General features: G+C 41.6%; 1 protein-coding gene across 4 annotated transcripts in view; it reads left to right on the plus strand.

Moving 5' to 3' along the window:
• Nucleotides 1-4,459: 4,459 nt before the first annotated feature.
• The window catches only part of LOC138774551 (protein unc-93 homolog A-like), a 33,990-nt gene continuing 19,103 nt past the window's right edge, over nt 4,460-19,346 (plus strand). The window contains exons 1-5 of one of the 4 annotated variants that reach the window (XM_069955534.1): nt 4,460-4,531; nt 8,341-8,538; nt 13,752-13,933; nt 15,963-16,192; nt 17,653-17,790. In XM_069955534.1, the coding sequence (XP_069811635.1) occupies nt 8,449-8,538; nt 13,752-13,933; nt 15,963-16,192; nt 17,653-17,790 (640 nt within the window). In that variant the 5' untranslated portion in view covers nt 4,460-4,531; nt 8,341-8,448. Of the gene's footprint in view, nt 4,532-8,340; nt 8,539-13,751; nt 13,934-15,962; nt 16,193-17,652; nt 17,791-19,346 lie in introns of those variants that run through there. The other 3 variants (XM_069955533.1, XM_069955536.1, XM_069955535.1) reach the window with 3 other exon arrangements.

A 19,346-nucleotide genomic window follows, 5' to 3' on the forward strand; every position in this document is an offset into this window, starting at 1 on the left:
CCTCTACCTGGCTATTAGGAATAAAAGTCTCGACCGGAGTACCCCTCTTAAAAATGAAGCAAATTTTCATTTTTTTTTTCCTAGTGTTCTAAGGATAATAGCACTTTTAGTTTTTTCACCTGCAGATCCATATGAGCACCTACTTTTTGCAACACGTATTCTACTTAGTAATTACATGCTTATTTTTTCCAGTAACTGTGCTTCTAAACGTAAAACAAATTATTTCCATGGTGAAATTGCACAATAGGAAGCTATCGGCAGTTTAGATTCACCTAACCTGCTGATAGTTCCCCTTTAAATGCCGCTATCAGTTTTGTTAGTGCCATGCAGCTATTAGCGGCACCAACCCAGCTATGTTTATGCCCTTTGTCGTTAAAAGGTCAAATTTATGTTTACTTCCACATCCTTTTTTTTCTACTGAAATAAACTTGTTTACAAATCATTGTACCACTAAGCAGTTGTTGGAACTGAATGCAAATTTGTATGTGTAATGCAATGTAGTAGGTCATACTAAAGTTCAGCTGACCATAGACAGACCTGTTTTTCTCACACTCTAAACCAGTGTTTCTCAATTCCAGTCCTCAGGCCTCACCAACAGGTCATGTTTTAAGGATTTCCTTAGTATTTTACAGGTGATATAATTATACTTAGTGCATCAAATATTATCGCAGGTGTGCTTTGTATGGGATATCCTCAAAACATGACCTGTTGGTGAGGCCTGAGGACTGGAATCAAGAAGCACTGCTCTGAACAATGTGATTTCCTGTCTTCTATCTATGTCCATGGGACTTGCTTTAAAGTATATCACTTAACCCTTAGAGAACCGGGCCAATTAAAATTTTTGCATTTTCGTTTTTTCCTCCTTGTGCTTAAAAGGCCATATCAGTTGCATTTTTTCACCTAGAAACCCACATGAGCCCTTATTTTTTGCGCCACTAATTGTACATTGCAATGACAGGCTGAATTATTTCATAAAGGACACTGCAAAACCCCCAAAAAATTCAATGTGTGGTGAAATTGAAAAAAAAAAACCCCTCATTTCTTTTATATGAGGGGTTTTCGTTTTTACGCCGCTCGCCCTGGGGTAAAACTGATCCTCAAGTCATTATGATTACAACGATATGTAACATGTATAACTTTTCTTTTATCTGATGGCCTGTAAAAAATTCAAACCATTGTTAACAAATATATGTTCCTTAAAATCGCTCCATTCCCAGGCTTAGGGTACAAACCCACACACCGTATACACAGCAGATACGCAACAAATACGCAGCAGATTTGTTGGTACAGATTTGATGCTGTGTTCAGTTATTTAGATATAATCTGCTGCGTGTTTGCTGCGTATTTGCTGCGTATCGCAGCAGTAAATACGCTGCTTATACAGTGTGTGGGTTTATACCCTTATAGCGCTTTGGTCTATGGGGCTGTGTAAGGTGTAATTTTTTGCGCCATGATGTGTTCTTTCTATCGGTATCTTGATTGCGCATATGCGACTTTTTGATCGCTCTTATTACAATTTTTCTGGATTTGATGCGTCCAAAAATGTGCAATTTTGCACTTTGGGATTTTTTTTTTACGCTTACTCCATTTACCGTGCGAGATCAGGAATATGATAAATTAATAATTCGGGCGATTACGCACGCGGCGATAACAAACATGTTTATTTATTATTATTTATAACATGGGAAAAGGGGGGTGTTTAAAACTTTTATTAGGGGAGGGGCCTTTTTATGAATGGAAACCCTTTTTTTTTTTTACTTTTACACTTATACTAGAAGCCCCCCTGGGGGACTTCTAGTATAAGCACTCTGATCCCTCATTGAGATCTATCCTGTATACTAATACAGGATAGATCGATGAGATAGGCACTTTGATTGCTTCCGGCTGCTGCAGCTGGAAGCAATTGAGTGCCGAGTCGGGATCAGCTCCATTACGGCGCTGAGCCCGGCAGGAGTAGGATGTGTGGATCTCTCCTCCGGGACAACGTCCTGGAGGAGCAATCCACCCCACTGGACACCAGGGATGGCTGCATTCAAGTAATCGGATGCAGCTGCATCCGATTACTTTATTAGCGGGCACGGCGATCGGACCATGCCCGCTAATAGCTGCGGTCCCGGGCTACAAGCCGCACCCGGGACCACGGTGGTTCAGAACGCGGCACACATAGGTGGCCCTGGACGTGCAGGTACGTCCAGGGTCACCTAAAGGTTAAAGGGAAACTCCAGGTAGAGGTAAAAAAAATGAAACTTCTGCAGAAGCAAATAGCATTACTTACCTATCTATTCCAGTTTTGAAACTACCAAAAATCCATTTGTTTTGGCGGTTTTGTTCTGTTTTGTGTGGTTGTACTTACTAGTTAAGTGCTACACAGTACTACAGGTTCCAGAGTGCAATGCATTCCTTCAGCTGTCCTCCACCCTCCACATTCCCCACCCATTTTTTTTTTTTTTCCTTTTCATCACCACACACATAATATCATCTGGCATCTTTTATCTATGAAGTTAAGCCCCACAAAAAGGACTTTATCCGATATTATCTTACATGGGATATACTGTTTATGTCTTGTTTTTTTGTCCAGGTAGGATTGGCAGTGCCGGCTCTGATCCTCTCTGCCGCTAAAGGGGTAGTGCACCAAAAAATTTTTTCTTTCAAATCAACTGCTGCCATGAAGTGCCAGAGATTTGTAATTTACTTCTATTAAAAAATCTCAAGCCTTCCAGTACTTATCAGCTGCTGTATGCCCAGCAGGAAGTGGTATTATTTCCAGTCTGGAGAGCAGGAGAGGTTTTCTATGGGGATTTGCTCCTTCTCTGGACAGTTCCTGACATGGACAGAGGAGGCAACAGAGAGCACTGTGTCAGACAGGAAAGAAAACACCACTTCCTGCTGGACACACAGCAGCTGATAAGTACTGGAAGGCTTGAGATTTTTTAATAGAAGTAAATTACAAATCTCTGGCACTTCATGGCAGCAGTTGATTTGAAAGAAAAGTACGCTGCAGTACTGCAATCACACTGCAACATGTTTGAAGATCTGGGGGGAGCTGCTTTCAACTCACCGCCACTGCTCTAATACAGGACAGTGGCAGGAGCTCTACTGTCACACACAGTACCTAACACAACTGCCATGATTGCAACTCTGATCCTGGAAGTGTAACCCTTTAGACAACTATAGCAACAGTCAACAGCGAGAACAGCATCTAAAGTATTTGCCATCTAAAGTATTCCCCATCTGGCATCGGCACCATGCAGTGCAATCGCAGGATGGCAGTAGATACCATGTCCATAGTTGGCAACATTTGCAAATGTCACTTCGGCTTTGACAATGAGGGATGTGGCTTATTGTAGATGGGGTTTACAATGTGTGACCTATTGTGAGTGTGGTTTGCAGGGATGTGGCTTGTCACCGGTGGGTTTTTCTAGAACTTTCCATATTATATGGACCTTACAGTTAGGACAATAAAAAAGGAGCATATTACAGACCCCACTAACAGGTCCCCAGCATATTATAGACTCCAGTATTAGATGTTTGCTGGCAGTGACATAAAGAATGGAGAGAGGAGGATGAACTCTGCTTGCTGCAAATAATAATTAGTTATGTGGACAAAGAAGATCACTTTCCCTATACCCTTCTCTACAACACTGCCAGCAAGCTATACAACCGATTATCACTGCCAACAAGCAGCTTCAGAGATCATCCTCTTTACTCATCCTCTTATACCTCTCTCTATGCCACTGCCAGCAAGCAGAGTGAAGAGGATAATCTTTGAAGCTGCTTGCTGGCAGTGCTAATCGGTTATGATTGACAGAAAAGATAACTCTGCTCACTGGCAGTGATAATCAATTATGTGGATACAGAAGATGATTAAGATAAGTGAGTATAGTGCAGTTACATCAAGTGACTTACAGGTGATGTCTTCTCTGATCTGAGTTGCTCACTTCTCTTTTCTATTCTATTTTCTCTTCTCAGCCATCATGAAGACTTATCCAAGCTACAACTTGTCCTTAACATAGTAGTAAGTCCCCATCTACCCTCATATTGTAGATCATCCCCCTTTGTGCCTCCATATGGTACATAGGCTCCCTTTATGCCCCCATATAGTTGTTAGGTCCCACTGTTGCTGCAGAAACCTCACCAAAACACAGGTTATAATGAGTAGATAAGGTGTCGGAAAAATATTATATCAAGAAGATATAGATATGTTTAGTAGCTTTATGGGAGATTTTGCAGAGATTGCTTCATATATAGTTTTTAGTGCATAACAAGAAAGTATAAACATTCCTAAAATGTAACCACAGTAACTGAAAGTCTTGTCTTGTGATTAGTTCCTGTTTCTATATGAATTTGCGTAATTATGTACTTTTGCAAGTCTATACCTGCTTGATATAGATATATATATATTCATACCCTAACATGTATACTCTCACTTGTATCTGTTTCTCAGACAATGCTGTGAATGCCATGTGAATGTCTTGTCTTTCAGCAAGGGGAATAAAAGAAACTTCTTGTATTTGATGATTCTGCACCTCAGGTAAATTTTTCCTAGCATAACGTATGTTTGTATTGTACCTTTAATACTTTATCGAAATTTGAGAGATTTTACAATCAGAAGTTCCTATTGTTTCTACTTTTGATGGAGAACTCTGGTTTACACAACTGTGACACTTGATCACTTCACTTGATCTTGATTTAAAGAAATTGAAATGATAAATTTATTTAAAACTGTATCTGTGTCAGGACATGATCTCCAAAGAGTAAGGATGATATATGACACAGTATCCAGCTTTGCCTCAGTCCTAATTTATATACATAGTCAATGTCTGGTTTCACCAATAACAACCAATCACAGCTCAGTTTTCATTTTTGGTCACATCACATCCCAAAACAGAATGTTATTTTGTGACACAGAAATATTTTTTGTCACACAGAATAGCATGTTGTGGCACGGAATGTTATTTTCTGATACATCATTTCATTTTGTCATTCAGCATTCTATTATGTCTGACTTAAAATGCATTTTGTCAAACTAAATAAAAACACATAATAAAAAGACGTTATGCCACACAAGTTCTATGACATAAAAAATAAATCTGTGTGACTAAATGTAATTCTATGCCACAAAACAACATTTTGTGTGCTGAAAATTAAAGGGGTTATCGAGTGTTAGAAAAACATAGCCACTTTCTTCCAGAGACTGCACCACTCTTGTCTCTAGTTTGGCTGGGGTGTTACAGCTCAGTTCCATTGAAGTGAATATAGCTTAATTGCAAACCCCACCTGAACTGAAGACAAAGGTGGTGCTGTCACTGGAAGAAAGTGGCCATGTTAATGCTGGATAGTCCCTTTAATTCTGTAGACACAAACTCTACTTTTTGTGTACACACTTGATTGTATAAGCACAAAATAAATTATGTGTACACATACATTGTGTGTCTAAAGCTGATCTATGTGGGGCCGACCCATATATACTTACAATATTATAAAATTATATAATTATATAATACATTATTATTAAAAAAAACTAATTCTCTTGAATATGGTTTTTGTTAATTCTTGCATTATTGTAAAACTTTAATAAAATGATTGACCCATAAACTACAGGCAATGTTGCATAGAAGTTGGAAAATGTGTTACTGTACACGGGTATAGGATTGCTTGTAATATCAACTTTAAAGGAGAACTCCGACCAAAATGTATTTTTAATATGTTATTACATAAGGAAAGTTAGACAAATTCCTAATGTACACTTATTATGGGAAATGCACAATTTAGTATATCAGGCAGGCTTCAATTTCTCTAAAAAAACGTGACGTCACGAATCGGGTGTAATTCATATTAAGTGTCCAGCAGGAGGCACAGTATATTTTATTTACAAAATACACCTACATTGCCCCCCCACAACCTTCCCCACCTTGTAGTGTGAACCCTAACACCCACCCCCCTAAATGGAGGATATAATACGGTATATAATAACTGACATACAGGAGCCTGGGAGAGCTAGGTGATACCGCTGCAGTATAGGAGGAGGATATGATACTGTGTATAGTAACTGCCATACCGGAGCCTGGGTGAGCTGGGTGATACCGCTGCAGTAAAGGGGATATGATACTGTATACAGAAGCCTGGCAGAGATGAGTGATACCGCTGCTGTACTGGCATGGGTTGCAGTCACCCATAGCAGTTTGTGCACTTACCGGGCAGCAGGAAGAGGCTCCCCTGCACCCCATCCCGCACCGGCTCCTCTAGCCCCCCCAAGGACCCCACACACTTGTCCATCCTGCACCGGCTCCCCTAGCCACCAAGGACCCCCCACACTCACCCCCCTACAGCCGCCTAAACCGCTTCAACAGGAGCATCTCCTCCTGTGTGCGGCGTCTCTCCCTCCCCGCTTTCTCTCTCCCGCTGCTTTGAATGACTGTGTGGCTGGAGGGAGACAGCGGGGACCACGGTATAGCAGCACTCAACCCGTTGCACACAGGACCGGGCAGCAGGGAGAGTGCTGCTATACCGTGGTCCCCGCTGTCTCCCTCCAGCCACACAGTCATTCAAAGCAGCGGGAGAGAGAAAGCGGGGAGGGAGAGACGCCGCACACAGGAGAAGATGCTCCTGTTGAAGCGGTTTAGGCCGCTGTAGGGGGGTGAGTGTGGGGGGTTCTTGGGGGGCTAGGTGAGCCGGTGGGGGATGGACAAGTGTGGGAGGTCCTTGGGGAGCTAGGGGAGCTGATGCAGGATGGACAAGTGTGGGGGGTCCGTGGGGAGCTAGGGGACCCTGTGCGGGATGGATGAGTGTGGGGGGTCTGATCCTTAGGGGGCTAGGGGAGCCGGTGCGGGATGGACAAGTGGGGGGGAGTCCTTAGGGGGCTAGGGGACCCGGTGCGGGATGGATGAGTGTGGGGGGTCCTTAGGGGGCTAGGGGAGCCGGTGCGGGATGGATGAGTGTGTGGGGTCCTTAGGGGGCTAGGGGAGCTGGTGCGGGATGGACGGGTGCGGGGGAGCCTCTTCCTGCTGCCTGGTGAGTGCACAAGCTGCTATGGGTGACTGCAAACCGTGCCTGTACCCCAGTGGTATCACCCAGCTCTCCCAGGCTCCTGTACACAGTATTATATTCTCCTATACTGGAGCGGTATCACCCAGCTCTCCCACGCTCCTGTATGGCAGTTACTATACACAGTATCATATCCTCTGGGGGGGGGGGTTAGGGGCACTATTAACCACACTACAGGGCGGAGGGAGGTTGGGGGGCACTATTGGTGTATTTTGTAAATACAAGTACAAGCCCTAGTTAGTTTTACAAAGTAATTTCTCCATATACTGCCCCCCCAGACGGACACTTCATATGATTTCATATAAATTTATATGAATTACACCCGATTTGTGACGTCACTTTTTTTTTTTTTAGAGAAATTGAAGCCGGTCTGATCTACTAAATTGAGGAAAATAGCAGTATATGTGCATTTCCCATAATAAGTGTAAATCAGGAATTTGTCTAACTTTCCTTAAGTAATAACATATTAAAAAATAAATGTTGTCCTTTAAGTGTGGTGTCCTGAAGACATGGCTGAGTTACTCATTTTACAGCTCTGTGGCTATACTTGCCTTCTCACTGCTGGCATATTGGGCTCACACAGGATTTCTGGACAGTTCTGCATTGCCCCATATGCAGAGGCATTTTAGAAACACATTTTCTAGCATCTATCCTACCTTGGCTGTAGCTAAACATGCTCATGTGAGCTGACAAGGATGCGTGAAGCAAATGTACCATCACAGGTTCTGATTTATTTTATTTTTTTTAATGCAGTGCCTGTTCGCCACTGGCGTGGGGATCCCGGTGGTGCAGTCCTTTTTCCAAAACGCTGCTGGGTTCCTGCGCTCGGCAGTGTTTTTTGCTTGAGCACCGACTCAGATCACTAGGGGCAGGCTTGGTGCCCCCCAGTGTGTTGATAATCTCTCCCTTCAGTGACCCATCTCCATAAGAATCAAACAGGCTTGTCTCACCAAGGGAAGGGGTTATGGTCACACCAGGGGGCGCCAGGCCTGCCCCAGTGATCTGAGCCGGTGCTCAAGCAAAAAACGGCACAGAGCGCAGGAACCCGGTGGTGTTTTGAGAAAAGGACCATGCTGGCACTGAGCAGGTACTGGGAAAAAATCTGCAGTACCTGTGATGGTACATTCGTTTTAAGGGAAAAACCTTTTCCCCTCTGAGATGACAACAATACAAAAAAAAATAAATGTGTTATGTCCTCATTGTCTTATTTTAATCAATTTAATTCCTCAGTATAAGGATTCTAAATAAACTGATAATGCCTGTAATCATATGCCCTTTTGCTCTGTATTGCAATAGATTAAGTCAATCAGTAACCATTTTGAGTTAAGACTATTTCACAAGAAGCTAACACAGCACTCTCCACTTCGCATGTATGAAAACATCACGAAAAGGAAAACCTGAAGAATGATGGATAGACACTTAAAGAATATTCTTGTTGTATCTTTTGGATTTTTACTGTTATTTACAGCTTTTGGAGGGCTTCAGAGTTTACAGGTATGTAAATTGTATACTAAAGGGGTTTTCCAAGTTTATACCATTGATATCCTATCCACACGATGCCAACAACCGGCACCCCTGCTGATTATCTATTTAGGGATGCAGCTTCAATGGAAGCCATATAGAGCATGCTGGATGCACCGCGCCTCCAACTGTGTGGTGGTGACATGAGTTACTGCAGCTAAGCTACCATTCAATAGGATGCATAACTGCATAATTATTACTGCATACAATAAATATCTGAAAAGTTAAAACATAACCGAATCCGTAATTTCACACAACTTCACTTCATCCAAATCCTAACATATTTGTAAATTACTTCATGTACCAAATATGACTTCTTTCTCCAGAAAAAAAAGCCCTAAGCACCACTTGTTGTCTCCCTCCCTCGCAGTTTGCAGTTCACTGCTTGTAGTTTGGCTCAGTCTCACACTAGTAACAGAGAAACCAAGACAGAACACAGGAATTAGGGCAGAAGAGAGAGAGATGGTCTGGGCTCTGTACTTACAACCATATAGCCTGTCAACCTTCTCCAGGCGATCTGCACTATCCTTAGAGCATAAATCAAGGCTTCCCTTTTTATCTCTGACCAGGGCCGATTCTAGGTTTTCTCCTGCCTGAGGCGAGAAATGAAATGCCCCCCCCCCCCCCCCCCAAATCAACAATTAGTAGTTAGGAAATCTAGGTAGCCCACTGCATAAACAGATATACACATGCATAGATATATACTAACAGCAATATACAGCACATATATTCACAATATGGAATACGCTCAAAAATTTCAAGTTTAGGCTGTGTGGCGGACTCTGCTTGAAGTTCCATCTGTCCCATTGACTCTATGATATTCTCAAGCTCAATCTGTCGTCCTAAAAGAATTGAGCTGGAGAATATCACTGAGTCAACGGGACAGGTGGAACTTCAAGAAGAGTCTGCCGCACTGTCTCCGCGGAAAATTTCCAAACGTATTCCATAGTGTGAACATACACTCATAGTTATATATATTCTTGTTTACATTTTTTTATTTTAAAAATAGCAAAAAGTTGTGATTTTCATTTTTTATAAAGTGGATTATTAATTTTATTTTTTACATCTTTTTACAGTACACTGCACTAATAATGTAAGTAGTGTATACTAAGGTATTATTACAGTGTGCGGTTATAACTATGGCATCTAGGGATTTTCTATTGCTTCCCCAGCAAGGTGACTATGTGTACAGGCTGTGGGGGAGATAATAACACAACAGAATGCCTGTCACTGGTGACAGATAGCAGCGGGCAACCCTGGGCATAGACTGGGCTCAGCTACTGAGATCACTCTGTACTTATACAGGACACATGTGCTGTACATACAGGGCAGATTAGATATACACACACATATATACACACACACACACACACACACACACACATATATACACATACACACACACACATATACTGTATACACACACATATAGTATATACACACACACATACAGTATAATGTATATACACACACATATACTGTATACACACACATACATACAATATATACACACACACATACAGTATACTGTGTATACACACACACATATACACACACACATATATATACACACACACATATACTGTATACACACACACACACACACACACACACACATATATACACACACACATTCACTAACCTCCTGTATCTGTCTCCTCTCTAGCAGATGTCACATCCCAGGCCAGCAGTGAAGGGGTCAGGAGATGAGGCTGTATGGGAGGGGACAGGGCACACACAGCTTCCAGTCATACCTGCTGTGTGTCGGCTCTGCTGCTGTGGTGCTGGGCCTGCCTCCCCCTTCTCTCTGCTCCGACACAGACAGACAGCAGCTAGGAGACAGCCACCCCCAGTGTCATCTGGCTGCGGTCATGGAGCTATGGAGAGGGGGCCTGAGGAGGAGGCAGAGGGGCCTGAGGAGGCAGGGGTGCCTGGTGATGTGCCTGCAGTAAAAATGAAAGTGAAAGTAAGGGATTGTGCCGCCTCCTAGTGAGGCAGAAAGCTCACTCTGCCTCATGGCAGAAACGGCCCTGTCTCTGACATCCCTTGTGTTCCTACTACAGTATTCACACAGTGCTGTGTCCTCAGTATACACCCCTCTCTAACCTCCCTTCAACTAGTCATCAGCAGCAGAAGCAGTTCAATGTTTTGTTCAGGGGTGTTCAACACACGGACCGCATGTGCATAAGCCAATTGCTAGCCTTGGTCATTCAAGACATTCAGGCCCTGGATTCTTAGCCCAGTGCCCCAGATCCCCCTAGACTGCAATCCTTTACTGCATCTGTCCTCTCTAGACTTAGACTGACATAGTTGAGAACTTTAAGTTCTCTGCCCCCCTTTCAGTCCTATAGACTCAGCAGTGTTTGATTCGGGTACCTGGGGCCGAACTGATCCTGGGGGCTGATCCTGGGGGCCCACCAATGAAGAACCAGTGAGAAATGACATACTAACCCAGCTCCGTGCTGGATTTAACTGTATCTGCATCCACAACTTCCTTGTGAGCTTTTAGTCACATCACAACTCAGAATGCCCTAAACGTATAGAAACTCTGAATGCAACCAAGCTGTAGTTTCTGACAAAACAACCCTTAATAAATAACAATGCATAAAAAGGTAGATTAATGTTTGTGTAGAGCAGTGTTTCTCAACTCCAGTCCTCAAGTAACCCCCAAGGTCATTTGAGGATATACCATGCAAAAAAATAAATGTGGTGATACCCGAGGCACTGACTAAAATTATATCACTCCTCAAAACGTCACCTGTTGGTAGTACTTGAGGACTGGTGCTAAGAAACACTGGTGTGGAATTTCTAATGGCTGCAATCTATGCTTAACCAGCTTTTAGGAAAAGTTAGGAAAACAAACGACTGTGATAGCATTGATCTGCTGCAGACGCTCTGTGGCACAGGAGCGGCGGTAGCAGACCGCTACTATCCTCTATGGCAGGGGTGGGGAACCTCCGCCCTGCGGGCCACATCCAGCCCCTGAGACCTTCAGATGCGGCCTGCGGCTCTCCTGTGATGTGCGCTGCTCTGGTGGGGCGGAAGCTGGCATACATAGCATCTTCCTCTGCCTGCGATGGCTGCCAGATACAGGAGGAAGCTGTCTGTGCCGGCTCCTTCCCCAACAGAGCGGCGCACATCTTCTGTCTCCTGCGGGCTGCCCGCGATTACATCATTTCATTGCGCCGCCTGCAGGAAAAGACGGGCACAGACTAGGAGAGAGAGGAGGACCTGGGCAGCATGGGAGCAGAGGAAAGGTGAGTGGGATGTTTATTGTTTTACTTGTAACGTAGAGAGTATGATGAAGGCGGCACTCACCGGGGATGATTGATAGATTCTTTATTTGGATAACATGGGCATCAGCAAACAATGGTCAGTACCGACACTACTATCTCTGGTTATCACATGTTTATTTTTTTTATTTGGGACAGACACTGGGGACTAAGTACACTACCAGGGATATGACTGGGGGGGTTAGCTAGACTACCAGGGCATCACTGGGGGGTTAACTTTGACCAGCAGGGACATCACTTGGGGGTTAACTATGACTAGCAGGGGCATCACTGGGGTGTTAACTATGACCAGCAGGGACATCACTGGGGGTTAACAATGATTAGCAGGGACATCACTGTGGGTTAACTCTGACTACCAGGGGCATCACTGGGGGGTTAACTAGACTACCAGGGGCATCACTGGAGGGGTTACCTAGACTACCAGAGGCATCACTGGGGATTCACTACAGCTAACAGGGGCATCACTGGGGGTTAGCTCTGGCTGCCGGGCATCACTAAGGATTCACATCAGGTACAAGGGGCATCACAGAGGGTTAACTACAATAGGGGCACTGCTTTAACACAATCCAATAAAATGCTGATGTTTTTGTAAATTTATATAAAAATCAGGCAGACAATTCAGACAAAATGGTCACAAATTACCTAATGCATAGAACTGTTCATAGCATAATATTATATGCAACTAGCACACATTTAGAATAGTAGGGACCAATAGAAAAAGACATAGGGACATATGTATCTTAAAAAGATATAAGGGCATATGTATCATTCTTTTTACGTCATTATTTGGGGCGAAAAAGGTGTGTTTGTGCATAGTATATTTTTTTGCAGCTTTATTTCAGCTCCAAAATATATGTAGAAGACTTGCCTCTCTGACCACAGCCCCTCCAACTCCAGTCTGTACATGGTACAGAGTGGTACATGAGTGACAATGAGTCTGGTGTATAATACCACCTTCCTATGGTCTTTAAAGCCATGTTCAGACGTGGTAAAACAGCGGGAATCCATAGGTCTTAATGCGATCGGCCGCTGTGATTAAACAACAACGGCCATTGTTTAATCAAAAATACATTGTGTAAACATGGCCTCATGAGAGCTACAAATGTAGTACGCATAGTATGCAGTGCCCTTTTTCAGTCTACATCAGTCCTGGACAGATTGAGGTCCCTTTCCCACATGCAAAAGGAAATAGGTAGATATACAGTAGATATGATGTAAAATTAAAGGAAAATTCAGGCAAAAATAAAAAGTCCCATGCAGGCAGTGGGTGAGTGGAATCTAATAAAAAAAGTATACTTACTCGTCTCCATGTGCCTGCAGCACAGCTTGAACGGCTCTCTGACACCTCCCGGAACCTATTTTCCCCGGCTTCCTGGTACGTCACAACTCAAAAGTACCTGAGGCGGATGATTGATTGCCCACTCAGTGGTGTCCTGCTCCAATTACTGACTGGTTGAGTCGGCAAGCTATCTGCCGAGTCTTGACGTTGCTGAAGGGAGAGCTGGAGGAGGTTGACGGGGGGTCAGGGAGCACTAATAGGGCGCTGCAGGGGCCCGGGGAGTCGGGGACAGGTAAGTATACTTTTTTTATTAGGTTTCTGCACCGGATTTTAAATAATGAATAGGTAAGCTATAATTTTGCTATGGGCTCTCATCATTTCTGTGCACATCCCTCAGGGAATCTATAAAGTATAATATTCCTTAGCTGTTTTGCTGTATTTTCTTTTCTTTTTGGACTATACTGATAATGTAGTCTTTTAATATTTGATATTGTTACTTGCAATACCAACTAAAGATTTTTCTACACAGAAGCAGAGCAGAACAGGACAGCTCATTGTGTATTTTTCCATAGTCTATATATCCGATATTTGTTAATTTTTCTTCTTTTTTTTAGAGCAGCCTCAATGCAGATGAAGGCCTTGGAGTCGCTTCCCTGAGCATCATCTATGGAGCTCTAATTATCTCGTCAATGTTTGTGCCTCCAATTCTAATTAAGAAAATTGGCTGTAAATGGACGATTGTTGCCTCGATGTGCTGTTATATTACATATTCTCTTGGCAACTTCTATCCTAGCTGGTAAATTTCAACCTACAATATTCTAGAGAAATTAATACATAAATAGATAACTTACTATTATTGGCACTTCAGAGAGAGAATATTTCGGCAGCCCGTGTACAGGTGTATTCTTCCCAGTCTTCCAGCTCTCTGCTGCCACTTCTGTTCATGTCAGGAACTGTCCAGAGCAGGAGACGTTTACTATGGGGATTTAATACTGCTCTGGACAGTTCCTGACATGGACAGAGGTGGCAGCAGAGAGCACTGTGTCAGACTGGAAAGAATGCACCACTTCCTGCAGGACATACATCAGCTGATAAGTACGGAAAGACAGGAGATTTTTAAATAGAAGTATTACAAATAATTCAAATCTGTATAACTTTCTGACACCAGTTAATTTGAAAAAAAAAAAAAGAAAAGGAAAAAGTACCCCTTTAAGATGTGTTCTTTATTTTATACCTGGCTATTATTGCATGGCCAGTGTGACTATTACCTAGTTTACATGCTTGTCAATGAAATGCTAAATTTTATTACTTATGTAAGGCAATGGAATATTCTATTCTTGTTACTAAGCTGCCACTAGCACAGGGATTCTCAATTTTTTTCCACTTGTGCCTCACCACACAATCCATGATGATACCAGGGTCTCACCAGCAAAAACTAATGTGCAGTACCCTCAGCAGTGCCAAACAATTACCACTGTGTAGCACACATAATACAGCACCAAACCTCACTTCCCTAGCAGTGCCAAACCTTAAGGCCCCAGGCCCCTGAAGGAAGAAAGGAGGCTCTTGCTTGTTGCCTAATGTCCTCTTCCCATGTCCGTGGCCATTTTTACAGTCAGAAACACTAATCATGAGGCCTTTTAAGAGGCTTCAGGAAACCATCAGTGTTTCCTGGCTGTAAAAACTGAGGAGTAAAACAAAAAGATCATACTCACCTGCTGCTGCAGGCTGCAGCTGCGTCCTGCTCCATTGACATCACTCATACCTCACAATGCTGAGGGGAGGTAGCGGCCTCTTGTGGACAAAGGTATAATGCCGCTTCCAGCCACAATAGATATTGAATGATAGACGGGATTGGGAGCCAATGGCTCTCACACTGGTCAATTACAGTGCTGCATTTAACTGTATGTGATACTGATTAGTAGCACACACAGTTAAAGGACGCAAGTCAACACCCGGCAATAGTTGCTCGGGTGCTGGTGCTAGCCCGGTATGCCATGGAATACATCCAGTACAAATCCCAGATGTGCATCCAGTGCTGTCTGGAATTTTGCATGCCCCTATAGGCTTCCATGGGGCGTCTGTGCCAGGGTTCCAGACAAATATGGGGCACGTCCTATATGTTCCGGCAGGAAAAATCCTAAAGGGGATCAATGCCCAATAGAACCCTTTGGGTCCAAAAATTTACCCGGATTAAAAACCCAGATAAATTTCACAGACGTATGATGGGGGCACTCTACTAATGGAGCTCAGCTTCTATAAAATAGTACAGGCACTCTAAACAGTCATTGATATTCACAAAATTTATAACCTCTACAATTACAAGTTATAATAGAAATCCTAAGCCAGTTCTTTGGTTCTTCCACCATTTCAGTATTTATATAATTTGGAGCGTCACTGATCAGCTAGTTACCCCTATAGTGTGAATAGAAACTTTACATCTTGATCACATTTTTTTCAGTATTGCTTCTTGTGGTTTTGCTTACGGATGGTGCAATGCTGTGGTGCCTGGAAGGACCAACCATCAGTATTATAAATTATTGGTACATGATAAGCAATGCCTTGTTACATTCTATTTTATTGGAATAGAAGTTGGAATATGACACGATTGATGTATATCATCCATGCTGTGCTGACAGATCATGATTTAATTAGTAGAATATGGTGTAAGATGGCTGGTTAATCACAGTGTGAATTCAATCATATTGTATCCTCTGTAAGGACTAAAAATCACAATTGTTAGAAATTACTAATACTTCAAAGCCATTGTTATGTCTTGTCTTAGCAAATGTGAAATGAAAATCATGTAATCTTTAATCTTCTAGGTATACCCTCATTCCAACGTCTGTGATTTTGGGATTTGGAGGCGCACCATTGTGGGCTGCAAAATGTACATATTTGACAGTCAGTGGAAATCGATACGCTGAGAAAGTTGGAAAGGCCGGAAAAGATATTGTCAATCAATATTTTGGACTTTTTTTCCTAATGTTTCAATCATCTGGTGTATGGGGGAATTTAATTTCCAGTTTAATATTTGGACAAACGCCAGATGCAGGTAAATACAGTATAAAATGTATGAATCATTACAGCTAATTACAGTACTGAAGTATGCAGTAAAAGATGGGCTAACAGCAGGGAAACTGCATAGTTACTGTATCTGTCAATGTGTAAATACCAAATAATTGCACAGTTTTCATTTAATAATAATTTGTATTTGCAGTAAAGCTGCATTCTAGGATTGTGTGTATAATATATGGATGTGATATCCCCAGTAATACAATGTGTATTACTCCTGTAAATGCATTAGTAAAATACTAGTAATCTGAACTCTGCAACTTATAAAAATTATTACACAACTCAACAATAATGTAAAACAAACAATTCTTTATTGGTACATGATAGAAACATGAATAGAAACCAATGTAAAAAAAAATTATAAAGTATCCATAAACATGGTAAAAGGGGGTAGGCACCAGTAAAAGACAAAGATTGTAGAAATGTAAGAAAGATGTAAAAAAAAGAAGATATATGATCTAATTCAGATACTAATAATAATAATAATAATAATAATAACACTTTAATTTTTACTTATAGACCCATATGAGGTCTTATTTTTTGTGACACCAATTGTACTTTGTAACACCTAAATTTTCCATAAACTGCTTTGAAATCTTAGGGAAAAAAATTATCTGTGCAGTAATTTTTTTTTTTAAAAAAAGCTATTTTTTAAATGTAAAACTGACATTACCAATGTTACTCAAGTCAGTACGACCACATGATCCTTATAACACTTTTACTTTTGGTATATGGGGCTATTTGAGGCATGTTTTTTGTGGCGCCATAATCTACTTTCTATTGGTATTGCTTGTGTATATGTGACTTTTCGATCACTTTTTATTCAAAATTTTCAGCAATTTTAGAAATTTGGCAGTTTTTTTGCACATTTGCCACTTGAAAAAAAGGAGTACACCTTTAAGGGCTCCAGAAAAATTAGCTTTGACAAAAGTCACTAAAGAGGAGGGGAAAAGCATTCGGACTCTTACTCAAAAATCTTTCGTTTAAATATAGCAAGTACAGTGGAGAAGGACACATTTTGGTTTCATTTAATTGCTGCAATATTGATTAAAGGGGTTGTCCAGGGAGTAAAAGACGGCTGTAGCCTACTACTGTAATTTCACGACTCATAAGTATCCCTTCCAAGATGTGGAGGGAGAGTCCCAATCATCCTGTGTGAGCGAAACAGCGCTGTCACGCAATGTCTAATAGCTGTGCAGTGTCTCCGATGTTGCAGCCTCATTAGGCAACTACTGGCCTTCACGTGAGGATATATTTTTACCCGCGCACAATGACTCCTTGTCTCGGAAAATGGGAATAGCTGAAAAAATGCAAACGCTGGGAAACAAGGGGCTCTAGCCTTCGTCTGCTCCCCAAACAAACCCTTTAATTTAATAACAACCCTTTACATACTGCACATTTACTGCTACTTATTTATGTTCCTCACTAATCTTTTTTCAGGATATAATACAAGTTTTACAAATTATACACATTGTGGAGCCAATGACTGCCCATATATTGAAGTCGCCAATGTAAACAGCAGCAGTTCAAAGCAGCCTACTAAATCTTTAATATACACCCTTTTGGGAATTTATACAGGTAAGAATTTTGCTTTTTTTTTCTTTCTCTCTTTCATAAAGGGATCGATACCCAATGAGCCATGCAATGCATTAAACACAGGCGTGCACTCTATGTTCATGAAAAGTCAGAGAAGTTGAGGAATTTTGCTCTCAAGGAGACACAAATTGGTTAAGTATAACACAAAACGGTAAAAAGCGAAGTCAAATATAAATAACCAAAAATTATTTATCCAAAAAATAATAATCAGTGTAAATACTTTATTGGGTATACCTCATACACAATAAGTAAAACAAAACCAATAAAACCATTTAAAACTATGACACTCAGGGGGATTGTTACAATAAAAACATGTCCCATGATAAACTAATCTACAAGGACCTGCTCCTAGAAACAAGGATAATGTGCAAATCTCCTGTATGTATAAACAATGTAAGGCCGTAAGAGACCCGCCGGTCTCTGAAAAGATCATCCCAGCCGGTGCATATGCTTTTATATATATATATATATATATATATATATATATATATATAGTGCAAAATCAGAATATTTAACAAACAAATACACGTAAAAGGTATGCAAATCAATAACTAAATTACTGCCGAATGCTGGTGTCCACTGAGCCCCATGCAGGGGTACTCAGATACAATAGAGCAATTTTATTCATAACTGTTTGCAAAAAAAATATAAAATAGAAGCTATGTAAACATGGCTATCATTGTATTCAGATTGACATATAGAATAAAGACATTGTGTCAGTTTTACCATAGAGTGCATTAGGTACATACGGGAACCCCTTAACCCCTTAGGGACCAAGCCTGTTTGGGCCTTAATGACCAGGCTCATTTTTCAAAATCTGATCTGTCTCACTTTATGCGCTTATAGCCCAGTGATGCTTTAACGTATGCTAGCGATTCTGAGATTCTGGCTTCATTTCGTAAACATATTTCACTTTTTTAGGGTGTTACGGAGCTTAGAAATGTATCAGCAGATTATCAAATTTTCATGAAATTTCCAAAACTGATTTTTTTTAGGGACCAGTTCTTTTTTTAAGTTGATTTAGGAGGCTTGTATACTGAAAACCCCCATAAGTGACCCCAATTTGTAAACTAGACACCTTAAAGAATTAATCTAGGGGTATAATGAGCATTTTAACCCTACAGGGGCTGGAGGAAAGTATTCACAATTAGGCCAGAAAAAAATGGAAAATAGAAATTTTCCAATAATATATTTGTTAAGATTAAAGTATTTCATTTTCATAATAAACATGAGAGAAAATGCACCCCAAATTTTGTAACGCAGGTTCTCCTGAGTACAATGGTACCCCATATGTGGGCGTAAACCACTGTATGGACACACAGCGGGGCTCAGAAGGGAAGGAAAGCCTATTAGCATTTCCAGTTCAGATTTTGCTGAAGAAGTTTCTGAGCGCCAGGTGCGTTTGCAGAGCCCCTGTAGTGTCAGCAGAATAGAACCCCCCCCAAAAGTCACCCCATTTTAAAAAGTACACCCCTCAAAGAATACATCTTGGGGTGTGGTGACCATTTTGACCCCACAGGTATTAGAGGAAAGTATTC

The sequence above is a fragment of the Dendropsophus ebraccatus genome, chromosome 15, assembly GCF_027789765.1.
Source record: "Dendropsophus ebraccatus isolate aDenEbr1 chromosome 15, aDenEbr1.pat, whole genome shotgun sequence".
NCBI classification, from domain to species: Eukaryota; Metazoa; Chordata; class Amphibia; order Anura; family Hylidae; genus Dendropsophus; species Dendropsophus ebraccatus.